Source organism: Ornithorhynchus anatinus, chromosome 16 (genome assembly GCF_004115215.2).
Source record: "Ornithorhynchus anatinus isolate Pmale09 chromosome 16, mOrnAna1.pri.v4, whole genome shotgun sequence".
Lineage (NCBI taxonomy): Eukaryota > Metazoa > Chordata > Mammalia > Monotremata > Ornithorhynchidae > Ornithorhynchus > Ornithorhynchus anatinus.
The window spans coordinates 9,450,684-9,466,407 of NC_041743.1; the positions used below are offsets into that span (position 1 = coordinate 9,450,684).

Genomic DNA, 15,724 nt, shown 5'->3' on the forward strand with positions numbered 1-15,724 from the left:
ATTTCAGAGCTTAACACACTGCTTGGAACATAATAACCTATTCATAAACACCATCCTTATTCGGTGCTCTACAACCTCTGAGCAGCTGGACAACTGCCCAGAACCCACCACTACCCAGAAGGGCCAAACCAGCTCTGCCACACCCCAAGTGGGAGGACAGAAAGAGGAGTGCAGTCAATTTTGCCTTCTTGTACCCTGGGTCCCCCTGAACCTTGATCCAATTATGTCAACCTCAAACTGACCTAGCGCTGGTGAAAAAGAGTTCTTTCTGAAAATAATAATGACAGTAATACTTGCTAAGCATTTACTATGTATCAAATACCAAGCATGAAACGAGGTAGATGCACTACAATCAGATCAGAAACAGTCCCTGTCCCACATAAATGTTTAAGCACACATCTGTGTTGCTAGGTATCTGTTCAGCATTTGCTCTGCATGTGCACACACAAGATGCCCTGAAGACCTATTAGCAACATGGAAAAAAAAAAATTCACCATCATTCCTGGATCTTGTTTTCATAGTTAATCCTTCAGTTTTATGAAAAGTTAAGGCTAAACAATTACCAGTGAGGGAAAGAAATCTCAATTTTTGTAACATTTTCAAAATCTATTATTGTTCACAAATAGCAACTTTTTAAGCCTCTGGTGGAGGCATCTCTCTTTAAAATTCTACAGGCCTTTGTGTTTGACCACATGCAGTGACCTCTGGTATTTTCTGCCAAAACAGTTCATTTGTCTCACAGAACAACTAATCAATTCCAGAGCCCATCAATCATTCCAGTTGTGCACTACTCGGGTCCTTCTCAGAGGGGGTCCAGATGGCTGCTTGTGTTAGTGGGATTAATAAAATTCTGATAGATTACATGGCATCAAACAAACTACAAAACATAATGGGGACTATCAAATCTTGGGGGGAGAGATGGAAGAATGCATGGCTTCATCATTTGTTAGCACTTTTAATACCTGCTCTGTCCAATTCCTAAATTTATCTCCCAACTCCTAGATCAGAGTTTTCCAAGTACATGGGCTACAAATGACTCTTACTAAGTCTATCTCTGTACAGGAGCAGCAAGGTTTTGTTGTTTTTTTAATTTTTAAAACAGGTCACACCTCTCAAATGCATATTTTTTAAATTAATCTGATGTGCTTCTGACTTGAAATGACACAGTGCAATGCTAACCAACTGATGGAAGTAACAGAGAGAGTCTGTGAGAGTGATTTGGGGGAAATTAGCAAGTGGACTTGAAACATTTACCTCAATTAAGATAAAGACTTCTTTTCATATGCCTTTACACTGCGCAAAGACCTTACTCCTTTCAACAGAATTTGTAAGATATTCTGAGTTAGCAATCTTTAAGCCTATTTGTGTGTCCTTTTTATCAAGTATTAATTTTCAGAAGAATTCTTTTGCTTAAAAATGGTGGCCTGGGATTTAAGAAATGGCTCTTTTACCTTAGTGGGTTTTTTAACAACTGCCATGTAAAGGCAGCATCTATCTTCCATTTTTGAAAGAAAAGAGAAAGACTTCAGACAGATTAAGTGTGAGGAGGTTGAAGCAAATACATAAATCTTTTCAAGTCCACGCAACCTAAAATGAACAAAAGGGTCAGTCCGTTTATATTGATTTGCCTTGTGATCAGTGATTTTGAAAATGTAGGACACCATTCAGAAACGTATCTTTATGACCTATTTTACAAATGAAATACATGCCGATCTACAAATTAGATTTTTTTTTCCAAAATGACCCTTGATTACATTGAATAGAGCCTTTCAATGTAGTTGTGAGGGGGGGTACACTTCAAAAACATAAAAGTGGATTTGGGGTGTTTGTACTTGGAAAAGTTTCAGAAGTACTGTCTCGGGGGGTGCAACACTCCTCATCTATCAGCCCTGAGTCTTAATCCTGCTTTGTTTTTAAAAATGAAGCTTAGAGTAACTCCCATAATTAAGGACTCGAGATAGTGATGGCTTTCTTAAAATAATTTTGTCCACCAAGTAGTGACATTTTTATAACATAACTCTAATTTGATTGTTTCTAGATTCAGGTTCTATTTTTTAAAAGTTGAATTATATTTGTTAAGCATTTACCTTTTGTCAAGAACTGTTTTTAGTGCTGAGGTAGACAAAAGTTAATCAGGCGAGGCATAGTCCCTGTCCCACATAGGGCTCAAGTCTAAGCTCTATGAGATGTTTTTAGGAATTTCCCTGTCAGTAGTGTTAACCAATAATTTGTGATTGAAACAAGATGTGAACTTTCCATGAGGAACTGGAAAGCATAATAACAAGTACTAACTTTCACAAACAAAAGGTGTACGCAGAATGTCATTAACATGAACTTCGAGATTTTCTCGTATTTTGCTCTAATTAAATTTTGCTTTTAAAGAAACTGTATGTAAAATGTGGCTGGCAGGTAGTTGCGGCTCTCCAGCATTTTGTAACAAGAATTTTCATCATAATGGACTTCATTAGGAGATACTGCCATATCCTAAAGTGCATTCTAGAAAATAAAATTCTGACTGCTCAGTGAACTTTCTAATCTATGGAAATTCTGGAGTTTGCAGTATAATTAAAAATGATGGAGCTTGCACTAGTTAAAATGAATTCCATGTTTCTTCTCCCCCAGTAGAACCAATGGGGATATTTTCATTTTCTATCTTTAAAATGAAATTCCTTTACAATATGTGTGCTTGTGTTCAAGTGGCCTAGAGAAGCACACTGGCCTAGTGGAAAGACCGCAGACCTGGAAGTCAAAGGACCTGAGTTCTAATCTCAACTCTGCAACATGTCAGCTTGTGTGACCGTGGGCAAGTCACTTAACTTTTCTGTGCCTCAGTTTTCTCATCTGTAAAATGCAAATGAAATTCCACTCCCTCCTACTTAGACTTGTAAACCCATGTGGGACAGGGCTACGACCAACCTGATTAACTTGGATCTACCTCAGTGCTTAGTGCAGAGTAAGTACTTAAGAAGTACCATAAGAATAATAATAATGATATATGTTGATTTCATCTCTATTGTTGCCAACCCCTTCCTCATGTCCTCCCTATGACCTGGAACTCCTTACCCCTTCATAGCCGGCAGATTGCTAACTCTTTCCATCTTCAAAGACCTACTAAAATCATATCTCCCCCAAGAAGCCTTCCCTGAATAATCCCCCATTTTGCCACCCTTCTGCATTGTCTGTACACTTAGGTGCACACTCCATAAACACTTTGATACCCCACAGCATTTCTTTGTTCATATCCTTCTTTGCCCAATCCCCCATCTGTAATTGATTTTAATGTCAATCTCAACCAATAGGCTCTAAGCTACTTATGGCTAGGGATCACATCTACTAACTCTATTTGTAATGGCATTTGTTAAGTGCTTACTATGTGTCAAGCGCTTTTCTAAGCACAGATGTAGACACAAGCTAATCAGGTGTAACACCGTCCCTGGCCCACATGGTATTCACAGTCTAACTATATTCTGTTATAGTCTCCCAAGAGCTTAGTACAGGGCTCCGCTTCATCAACATCATCATCATCAATTATACTTGTTCAGCACTTGGTGTTTGTAGAGCACTGTACTAGGTGCTTGGGAGAGTACAATATAACAAAGTTGATAGACACGTTCCCTGCCTACAGTGAGCTTACAGTCTAGAGGGGAGACAGACACTAATATAATTCCTAATATATGTGTTCTAGATATGTACGTAAGTGCTAGGGGTGGAGGGTGGGGTGAACATCAAACGCTCAAAGCTCACAGATCCAGGTGCATAGATGACACAGACGGGAGAGTGCTCAATAAATACCACTGATTGATTGGTTGATACATAAACTCCATTATTTACTCCAACTGTTAATATTTTCTGTCTACTTCTTTTACTGAAGAATAGGCTGTACTTTCCTAGGTCTTACTGCAGTGCAATGCCCAGTAAAAACCAGCATTACTATAATTTCGACAGGGTTAAAGGGAAAAGGTTCTCAACAATCAAAAGCACTAAACACTCATGTGGGCCTGCTGTAAGCTCTAAAGATATATATAAAACACTAGAACTCCACTGACTAGGAAGTCAGTGAAGAGTCTGAAAAATAAAAATACCACTATTTTTAAAAGCATTATTCAAAAAAAAGTAAAACTTTAGAACTGCATTTTCTTGATATATTTGTCTTTAATGGTTAACTTCCTAGGTCATGATTTTAAAACTCAGAGAACATACTTTCAAAATAAAGATGCTTAATACTTGATTTCCAATTCAGGTAACTACATTCTATAGAGTTTAACTACTTTCAGTTATCCCCTGTCATTTTAACCACACAGTCTGCTTTTCTGGGTTGCTTGTTCTAAACTATTATGTGATGCTTCTACAAATCATAACTAGATTAAGGTAAGCAGATTCCCCTTGGATGACAGAGAGACGAGGGATGGGGAAGACAGGAAGAAAGGGAAAAGAAAGAGACAGAGACAAAGAGAAAGAGCAAGGAAGAGGAGGAAAATAGAGACAAAAGGGAAAACAGTGGTCAGCAGGCAGAATAAAAGAAAAGGGGGAGGGGGAGAGAACAAGATAGGGAGAAGAAAAAAAGGGATGGTGGGGAAGTTTACCAGTTTTGCTAGAGCTGCGCAGTCATAAAGGCCACCTGGCCTGAGCAATTATGCCAGGCCTCAGGGAAAGCTAGCTACTATCATCCTGCAAGCTGATCCAATCACAAAATGCATTTTTTCTACACAACTTTAACAGTATGGAACACATGAGTTTCTGGTAGTTACACAGTGTGTGTGTGTGTGTGCATATATATTTCAGACCTTTTAAAATAGAATACGTCATATTTTCAGACTTGCTAAAATAACCATAACTTTGATTTGTTTGGAAGATGAAGTAACCAAGTACCTAGCTATTGAAATATTCTGAAAGAAGTAACTATTTGTTCAGAATAAAATGACTAAGAACAGATAAAAATCTGCCTTTCAAGTTGGGTATTTTGAAGAAAGAATGGCTTTCCCTGCCCACGTCTCAATGCTGGTAAAGGCTTGAACCTGGCACTGAAACAGGCAGTTATTGATTTAATGGATTATGGACCTAAAATGTCCCTTCCTGCCATTTATTATCCTGCTAAAAATGCCACTAAATGGTTTGCTGGAAAGAGAAAACACTTCACAAAATTCACCACAATTTCTTTAAATAATATCAATGTTTGTCAAAGACCTAAAGAAAGATTTACCTGATAGTTTCTTCTTGATACAGAGAGCTAATGACTGGCCCACCAAAACCAACCTTTCCTTCTTTCTCTTTCTCCTCTGGTGCCTGAAAGAAGAAAAAAATTGGGAAAATGGGATAATGTAGGGTAGTGTTAGACTTGTTCTCAATGGCACATTAGTATTTAAGATAATTTGCTGAAAGGGGGGTAAGGAATCTTCTAGGATTTGGTCTTGAACCATTTTTCTTTTATCTTTCTTAACTGCATCCCCAAGTAGTGTTTCTAACAATTAGAATCTTCATATTCACTTGAAAAATTGTCCAAAAAGAATTACTGAAGAAAGTACTCTTGTCATATCCCTCCCCTCTCTTCCTTAAACCACAAGCACTTTTTTAATTTAAAAAATTAATATTCCTAGGGGAGGAATGAACCAATTATACAATTTTTAAAAAAAGCTTTTTTAGTTAGGTAAAAGTCAGGTCAAATTCCTAGCTACCCGTTGGCACACACGGCAACATTAAGCACCCTTAACATTACTTAATTTGAGACAGGGGTCAGCAATCCTACTGTTCAGAAGAGCCATACAAAATTATGACACAGTGCAATGTGATGATGGCCCTAGACCACACTAGCATCCTAGCAAGGTAGGTATACTAAAATGTGAATTTTCCTTAAGGTGGAGTTTTTCCAAGAGTATAACTCCTATCCAAGAGTGTAACCCTTCGAAAACGGACTGTACCTCTAAAATTTCTGGAAAATTCACCTCAGAAAAGATGCTTACTCGATACTAGGATAGACACTTTAGATCAGAAATGTGTAATTTTTCCACACGGCAGGACAGAGTTGAGCAAATTATTTCAAAATTCCGTACTGCATAAATCAGGCATAATGAGAAAGAATGAGATGCTATTCACCTCCTCTATTCCCTCAACTGGAAACACTTGGATCCATAAATTGTAAGCTCCTGGAGGGCAGGAAGAATGTCTACCATCTCCACTGTATTGTACTCTTCCAAGTGCTTAGTACATAGTTAGCTCTCAATTGATCCCACTAATTGACTTTCCTAGAGATACTCCTGGCTCTGCGAAAGAGGCTACTACTCTGGCACCCTGCTCAGGGCTTCGATTTTATGCCATACTTAAGACAGTTTTACTGCTTGAAGTGGACCAAGCCAAGTCTTAAAATAGGAACGCTGCAGATCCGAGCAGCACACCAAGAGAGCAGTCCACACAACCATCCCCTCAGTTTCAAAGGCCTTTTAGCAACTCCCACTACAAACCACAAGCAAAGAGGCCAAAGAGCCACAATAAGGCAGTGGTCAGCTGCCTCCTAAATGCAGTGGAATGGTCCAAGAGACAAGTGAGCCTCACAACTGCAATGCAGCCACCTTTGTGCTAATCTGTTAACCTTGAGGTCAATTGGTTTATTCCACTCTCCCTTCTACTGCTTAACAGCAGTAGGGTAAGTTTTGCCCATTTTCTTCACCATTCTTCAAAGGAACTTGTGCATCCCTTGTGAAGTTTTAGTATTTTTCTCTACTCTCAATCCATTAAACTATTTTTCTGTTGCTTCAGCAACTGGGATAAGATTCCAATTTGGCAGGTTTTGGGATACATTTTGCCAACTCTTATTTTGCTTGTGGCTGTATTATTTGAAATAAGAAATGTTATGTAGCTCAGAGAGAAAAGAATTGTTGGCTGAAGCTTTATCACTTGATTTAGAATCTACCTCAGTTTGGGGTCAAGATTAAACCCCCCAACCCCATGAAGTCCCTCTAGCCACTGGAAAAAGCCTGCTCCTTGGAATTTTTCATGTTGAAATAGGATTAAATGATTTAAGTAGGGAGAGCTTTCTTGCTCTGTTTCGTCAACTTTTCTGGACACTAATTTACTCACTCACAGTGAGGAGACCTGGGTCTTGTTAGAGATGGAAATTCACACACTTTGGTCAGCTATGCATTTGGACTAAATTGCTCATTTCTTTAATTTGCTCTTAAGGGTATAAAATTACTCTTCTCTCATAGAAACACTTATCGGGCCACCATCACATTGAGATGAAGTGAAGAATTCGAATCTCCTCAGCAATAATCCTTAAATTTTCAAAATCCCCTTCTGAAAATTATTTACTATTTGGCAAATAGTGGGAAAAAAAAATCCAACTTTTTCTGCCGTTGATTATTTGTTAAACAAAAATTAATATTTACTGAAAAGGTTTTAATTACTGAGCATCTTATCCTTAAAAAAAAAGTCTTAAGACAGGTTCCCTAAATAAATCTATGTAGCAATTTTCATCAAACCAATCAATCAGTCATTTCCATACTAATTAGGTGGAAATTTAATCCTATCTCATCTGCTGTTTGTTATGGGCATGAGCTATTTTTCTTGGGGCTTTAAGAAATGGTTGGTAGAAAAATCCTAGCATGTATGCAAGGCTATAAAACTACTTAGATATACTCTTCTTCCTCTCGTTTGGTGGCACAGGAATGTATTTGTTAATATAAGACCAACCTGTTCAATTATACCCTGGCGGTCTTGTCATCAGTAATACTATTCTAGAAGGCAAAAACCTAACAGCTGCATTCCAGATGGAATGGAAATTCAGTGTCTAATATTTGTTAATACAATTAATTTTGTTTTCCACCTTTTCTTGTGATGCTCAGCTATAACTGCCCACCTTTAGACTGTTGTGAGCCATAATAGATGCATCACATGTAACAAATGGTTCAGAGGTTAACCTAAAATGACAGTACTTTTAAAAAAGCCTACCTAATAGCTTACTGACAATTTCAACTCCATTTTCTTTTTAGAGAAGCAGTAACTTAAACTCAGTTATAAGCCCTAACATCATTAAAACCTAATTGTCCCTAAAACAATAAAATAATAGAATAGGACAGCTTTATCATCTAAATGTTCTTCAAAGAAAAAAAATCCTGGTAATGCTAGTGAGATTCCTCCCTCTTAGTCATCTCTGTTACTGTTAGTTCCTTTTATGACACAGTCCTGAAAGTGCAAAGGAGCCTTTCTTTAACACCTAACCAAATATCTCAGCACAGTCCATGGTAAGAATGATATGCTTGAATGAATTACATTAAACTATAGCAACATCTAATTAGGATGAAAAACCATCAAGTTCAGTGAACTGAAAGAAGTGCGATCTAAGACCTGGGTTTTTACTGTATTCATTCATTCAATAGTATTTATTGAGCGCTTACTATGTGCAGAGCACTGTACTAAGCGCTTGGAAAGAACAAGTCGGCAACAGATAGAGACAGTCCCTGCCGTTTGACGGGCTTACAGTCTAATCGGGGGAGACGGACAGACGAGAACAATGGCAATAAATAGAGTCGAGTGGAAGAACATCTCGTAAAAACAATGGCAACTAAATAGAATCGAGGCGATATACATTTCATTAACAAAATAAATAGGGTAATGGAAATATATACAGTTGAGCGGACGAATACAGTGCTGAGGGGATGGGAAGGGAGAGGGGGAGGAGCAGAGGGAAATGGGGGGAAAAGAGGGTTAAGCTGTGGAGAGGTGAAGGGGGGGTGGTAGAGGGAGTAGAGGGAGAAGAGGAGCTCAGTCTGGGAAGGCCTCTTGGAGGAGGTGAGTTTTAAGTAGGGTTTTGAAGAGGGGAAGAGAATCAGTTTTGGTGGAGGTGAGGAGGGAGGGCGTTCTGGGACCGCGGGAGGACGTGGCCCAGGGGTCGACGGCGGGATAGGCGAGACCGAGGGACGGTGAGGAGGTGGGCGGCAGACGAGCGGAGCGTGCGGCGTGGGCGGTAGAAAGAGAGAAGGGAGGAGAGGCAGGAAGGGGCAAGGTGATGTACAGCCTTGAAGCCTAGAGTGAGGAGTTTTTGTTTGGAGCGGAGGTTGATAGGCAACCACTGGAGGTGTTTAAGAAGGGGAGTGACATGCCCAGATCGTTTCTGCAGGAAGATGAGCCGGGCAGCGGAGTGAAGAATAGACTTGAGCGGGGCAAGAGAGGAGGAAGGGAGGTCAGAGAGAAGGCTGACACAGTAGTCTAGCCGGGATATAACGAGAGCCCATAGCAGTAAGGAAGCCGTTTGGGTTATTGTAGCTTTGCATAACTGAAAAACTAAATAAATAAAAAAGTCCAACCTAAGCAGTGAGAATATTTCTTGGACTTTGATGGTGTTGAAAAAGGCGAAAACTTTAAACCATGGTTTGATGTCAACTGAATTTGTAATTGTACATAAACACAGTCAAGTATTACGTGGTTACTTATATTTTAAAATAATCCAGTTCTTATTAAATATGAAAATATTAAAAGATTTCCCCCAGGAGAGCAATTATAAGGGTATGCTAGATCATGATTTGAATGAATCATGCAGACTGCCTGGTATCCACCAAGTGTACCATAGGGGCTTGGAGAAGTTGCAAAACCACTAGTAAGATTTATAAACTATTGTTATCAACAACCATTGTACCAAAGGACTGTCAGGTTATCAATATTACATCCATATAAGAAGGGCTCCCTGGCAAATCAGTAGGTTCTACTGGCTCCCTTTCCATTAGGAATTAGCAGTGGTCCCTTGATAGGACTGCTCAGACACCCAGAATGCTACTGAACTGTGCCTCTACCTCTTCACCATCATCATCATCATCAATAAATTGATGGTACTTATTGATCACTGTGTGCAAAACACTGTATTAAGGACTTGGTGAGTACAGTATAACAGAGCTGATAAACATGTTCCCTGACCACAACGAGCTTAGAGTATAGAGGGTGAGACAGACAATATAAATACTTAATAATTATAATTTATAGATTTTGTATGTAAATGCTGAGGGGTTGAGGGAAGGGTGAATATCAAATGCCCAAAGGTCAGAGATTCAAGTGCAGCCAAGGACTTCCTGCCTTGGGCCTCGTAATTGCAGAGATATCTGAACACAGTAAAAACAATAATTGCATCACATAACAGCAGGATGTTTGCTGATGTCACTGGGCAATACACCAAACCTTATAGATGACGTTTTAGCGAGGCCTGGGACTGAAAGAAATGGTAAAGCCTAGTGCCTGTGGAGTGACTATTTTAGAGTCGGAAAATATAATGGTAATTTTCCTTGCACCAGAGAAGATAACTGTTGGTCAATTTTCATACCCACTTCAACCAAAAACTAGCTTAAATATTCACTTAATTGTTGTCTAATGTTTGACATACAAAAATCAGGAAGTTGGCCAAGTTTTTTAATCAATGGTATTTCTTGAGTGCTTACTGTGTGCAGAATACTATATAAGCACTTGGGAGAGCAGAATAACAGTTGGTAGACACATTCCCTGCCAATAAATAGCTCTAATGCTACAGGGGAGAAAAGTTAATATAAATTACAAAATATTATGGACCCACCCATAACTGCTGTAGGGCTGAGAGTGGGGTGAATAGCAAGTGTCCAAAGGGCACAAATCCACGTGCATAAGCAATGTAGAAGGGAGAGAGAGTCAGGGTAAAGAGGGCTTAATCAGGGATTTTAACAGTAATGAGACAATTTAACTTCATACTTGCAAATCTTTCAGTTTCAGGTTGTTCTGGAAGGTGTGGAAATTTAAAATTTCAAGCAGTGATACAATTGAGAGTCACACTAGAATCAAAATTTTATAAAAGTAGAATCAATTCATTCTTGAAATTTTAATTTAGAATTTTGAGAAAGAATGACCTTAAAAGAACCTTCACATATTCAATTCTTTTCCCAAGGCAGCAATCTTCGATAAGAGAAACGAACAATTCATTCAGAGCTACAAAATCTCATATGATATTATTTCTTCCAATCCATTTCATATATCACTGTACAATGGTATACAAGTGTAAATATATTTCTTTAATATCTATAAACACTGAAATTGCACAACATTTTATTTTGTAATCTTGTTCAGTTTAATCAAAACCAAGTGCCAGGTTACAGCAGTTTGAAAATACCTTGAAACTATAGTGATTTTTCTGGTTAGTGTGGAGCGACAGAATAAACTATGAACAAATATTACTGATCTGCTAATTACTATACTAAAATTCCCCTACCTTTAATTTATTTTCATGTCTGTCATGCCTGAAGATGGCACACTCCTTGAGTACAGAGATTGTGTTCTCTATCACTATTATACTCTCCCAAGTGGCTTGGTTTTCTATCAAGAATTAGCCCGCAAATACCACTGATTAACCGACTACAAATTGATTGTAATACACACGAACTACTAAAAAAATGCAGTCTGTTGGGCCTTCCTAACAGTAGTTGTTGCATATGTGAATCATTATAATATACAAATTTATAAAATGTGGACATGCCCCACAGAAGCCAGAATTTATCAGTTAATCAACTGCATTTATTGAGCGCTTACACTGTGCCGAGAACTGCAGTAAGTACTTGGGAGAGTACAATATAATGACAGTATAATAGAGCTGGTAGATATGTTCTCTGCTCAAAACAAGCTTACAGTCTTGAGTTTAAAATCACCCAAGTCATTTCTTGCCTTTCCATCATTTCTCCTCCACTACTTTTTTCTTCAACTTCATAGTGGGAGAAACTGGGAGAAGCTGCTGGCCTAGTAACAGGAGCATGGTCCTAGGAGTCAGAGGATCTGGCTTCTAACCATGCCTTTACCCATCTTCAAAGGCTTACTAGAATTACACCTTCTCCAAAAGCCTTCCCTGACTAAACCTTCATTTCCCCAACTACTCACCCTCCAGTCTTTAAGTGTACAGACTGAAATGTAGTCTGTGAGTCCCATGTGAGTCAGGGACTGTGTCAAACCTGAAAAACTTATATCTATCCCAGTGCTTAAAACAGTGCTTGACACGTAGTAAATATTTAATAAATGCCATAAAAAGGAGGCCTAAAATACTCCCCAAGTGACATCTACTGATGCAATGGCCATCTTGACTTATCTCTTCTAGTTATGCTCTCCTCCCCCCAAATAGGGTGTAGGCTACCTTCAGCCTGCTTCTTCATTCCTTGCCCCTCTCCCTTCCCAGTGCCTAGGTCAACTACTCTGGACTTTTTTTGAAGGTGTGATATGTTCTAAGAAAGGTGGACTTTTGGGTGCCTCTGCAGCCTAATGAACAGCCTCTTGACTCTGGAGACCCCAGGTCACACCTCCTGAGGCAGCACTAGCCATTGAAGTCATTGAGCCTGGTCCCCAGCATTTTATCACATGATCAGCCAGGCTTGGAGGACCCACAGTTTGCATAGGGAGAGGTCATCTCCAAATTTGAGCCGGATTTATTGAACTCACAGCGACACAATAGCCAGGGGTGGCAGTGACGGGTAGCGGCGGGGGCTCAAAAATAAGGCAGTGGAGAAGGGGAGGACAGAATTTTAAATCCTGGCCTGAGGGAGGCTTGCTTAACCTATCTTCCTAAGTCCACCTTCCCTTCAACCCCAGGACAGTTGCAGAAGAGGGGTAAGAGCTAGAGACCTGTTAACTGAACAGATGACTATCACAAGTCCAGAGGTTCTGGCTCCTCTTGGGACAGAAAGGTCAGGTTTTATAAGAACAAAATCTAAGTAACTCAACCAGCAATATCTTATCTGCCCTCGGATTCAAACTTATGATTTCAGTACACAGGAAAACACATTAATTAATGCCACCTGGGGACTCGCAATTGGAAATCAATAGCATCCTGCAGATTTATAAGCCTCATGAAATATAACATCTATTGACTTATCTTGCATTTGATACTTTATGATAACTGCTTTAATAAAAAAAGTTTTTTATGAATCTATCAGCCATGCATATTAGCAAGCGCATAGCAAGGGAAAAAAATATGGCATAACTAAAAAATATCAGGAAGTTGGCCAGGAAAAATTTGAACAGAAAATACAATTTGAACAGAAAATACACTTAACACTTACACCTTAACAATTCTGAGATCTAGGCTTCTCAACAACACTAAAAGCATTAGAAGTCCATGGTGCTGTGCTAGGTGCTGAAAACTAAAAAGATTTTATTGTGTGTGATATGAAGCAGTGGGAAGATGGGACACTTCGAACCCTCAAAAAAGTTTTAGAAACATTGTTCTTCCTTTCTGTCTCTGTGTCATGGCCTGACTGCCCCTTGGGAAGAGAATTTAAGCAGACACTAATTGTATTTGACAGCAGCAATTACATGCAAGGCTGGAGATTAGAAACCCGTTAATTGTGTATGCCATAATGGCTTCCATCCTCTCCGTTACTATCTAAGGCTAGTTCCAGAGAGTCAATGGTAAATCAGCTTTAACCTAAATGCAAGTGGTCCAAACTCCAGAAAGAGATGGGTGTGTAAGGGGATTACAGACAGAAGCAATATGCAGAGCTTTCTTGGACAGGCTGGCTCATGAAGCATAAAACAGAACAAACGATAAGCAGCTACACAGGTATTTGCCATTTGAACATCCTACTTTACAAGATGAAAATTTAGCTTCACATAGTGCACTGTTACTTTCAAAATAAAGGGAGCAGACAATTTTTTCTTATAAAACCCCCATCAGAATGTGAGATGCTTAGGGGACATACACTAAATTATTCAGGGTTTTCCAACACAAAAGTTCTAGGAGCCTTGAAAACCATCTGCGTTTCACAGTGCTCCTATGTACCAATTATTTCTAACAAAGTTTTAAAAATGAAGTGGGTAAGGAATAGAAAATTCCCATTATTTTATATCGTTTAACGCCACCCTCATGTGGTCCTGTCCAACTTTGAGCTGGCTTGACTTAGCTCACTGCCAGAGGATGGCAGTGACGCAGTGGGGACTCAAAATAGGGGAGTGGAGAAGGAGAGGAGAGAGTTTCAAAACCCCTGCCTAAGGGAGGCTTGCTTTCCCCATCGTCCTTCCCTTCAGTCCTAGGGCAGTCCAGCAACTTTATTAATATCTACCCAAACCATCCTTTTTTAATAATCCTTTTTCAATAATTCTTGGCTCAAAGAAGCTGCTTTTTGCAGTGGGTAAGCATGAATCAGCAACTGGAATATTTTCAAAGAACCTCTGAAAAATCTGTTTGACTGGAAGACTCAGCATTCTAGATACTTTGCCTTTAGTCTCTAGTATATAATGTGGTGTCTGATTACAGTGATAGTTGAATTCTCAAACTGCCCAACCTTCTAAAATAATCATAAAATTTATCTAAATCTATGATACCTGATAAAGAAAATTATAAAAAGCTGCCAACATACATACACGTTGGGAACCACCATAAAATGCATCCTGTGGGGAGATTTAATTCAAAGTCAACATTGAATTCTAAATGAAAATTTGGCTAATAGCACAGTAACATCTTTTTAAGTTGTGAGCCCTTGAGGGCCCCACTTGTGTATTCTTTGCCAGTACTTAAAACAGTGCTCTGCAAACACTAAGCGCAAAATAGTATTATTACTAAGATTTAGAATTATGATGAAAAAACCCTATTCTGTGTACATCTTCCAAAATCTCAAAAACAGAGCACATATGGATGCCTAAGTTAATGAAAAATATATATATAATTTAAACAATACTGTTAATTTTATTGAGTGTGATTTTACAAGCAACTGTATTGTGAGAATCAATAGCATAATACTAAAATTCTGTACTTCTGCAAATAGCTGGATTTGAATATATATTTAAACAGTATTATTTTAGTTGGATTATTTCTGTGCAGGCAGCAACTTGGCCTAGTGGAAAGAGCACAGGCCTTAGTTGTAATTCTGGCTCTGCCACATGTCTGCTGTATGACACTGGGCAAGTCACTTAACTTTAACATCGGTAAAATGGGGATTAAATCCTACTCCCTTTTACTTAGACTGTGAGCCCCATATGGGAAAGAGACCGTGTCCCACCTGATTAACCTGTACCTACTCCAGTGCTTAGCACATAGTAAGCGCTTAACAAGTACCATAAGTATTTTTGTTCACAGTGCTCAAAATTTTCCTCTGAGAATTTTCTGAATCAACCCAAAATATTGATTCTTTTAAAGGTTCTTATTCCTTCTGCTAAAGACCTTTAGCCACATTCTCCCTCCTTCCAAATGAATCACTGAAATATAATTTTCACTCCAGTGTACTTTGCCCAGACCAGTGTCTAAATCTCATGCCAGATTTTATTAAATTAAGAGAATAACCAAAACCTTTCTTTATAAGCAGTTACAAAGCCAGTTTCTTCATTTCATCCTCTGTTATTCCATAAAGAAATCAATTAATAACTATGTGGGGTTAATGGGCGAAAAGAGTCTGGGGCATAATTGAAACCTACATATTTGTCATTAGAGTGCCTACCTTCTCCCTCTCCAAACTGTTTCAGGGCTAACAAGTAGTACACGAGAAGCAGTGGAAAGAGGGGGCCTGGAAGCCAGAGGCCCTGCCACTCACCTGCTGTTTGATCTTGGGCAGGTCACTTATCTTCTCCGTACCTTAGTTCCCTCAAATGCAAACTGGGGTTTCAATACCTGTTCTTCCTCCTTATCAGATGATGAGTCTTATGCGGGACCTGAACATCTTGTATCTATTTTAGTGCTTAATACAGGGCTTGGCATCTAGTAAGCACTTAAATACCACTATTACCATTATTAAATTGACTACTTATATTG

General features: G+C 38.9%; 1 protein-coding gene across 4 annotated transcripts in view; it reads right to left on the bottom strand.

The window, feature by feature from the left end:
* ACBD6 (acyl-CoA binding domain containing 6) overlaps window positions 1-15,724 on the bottom strand; it is a 107,548-nt gene that overhangs the window by 70,023 nt on the left and 21,801 nt on the right. For all 4 annotated transcript variants that reach the window (XM_029081128.2, XM_029081127.2, XM_029081126.2 and 1 more), the window contains exon 4: window positions 5,201-5,283. In XM_029081128.2, coding sequence (XP_028936961.1) covers window positions 5,201-5,283 — 83 coding nt within the window. The remainder of the gene's footprint in view (window positions 1-5,200; window positions 5,284-15,724) is intronic.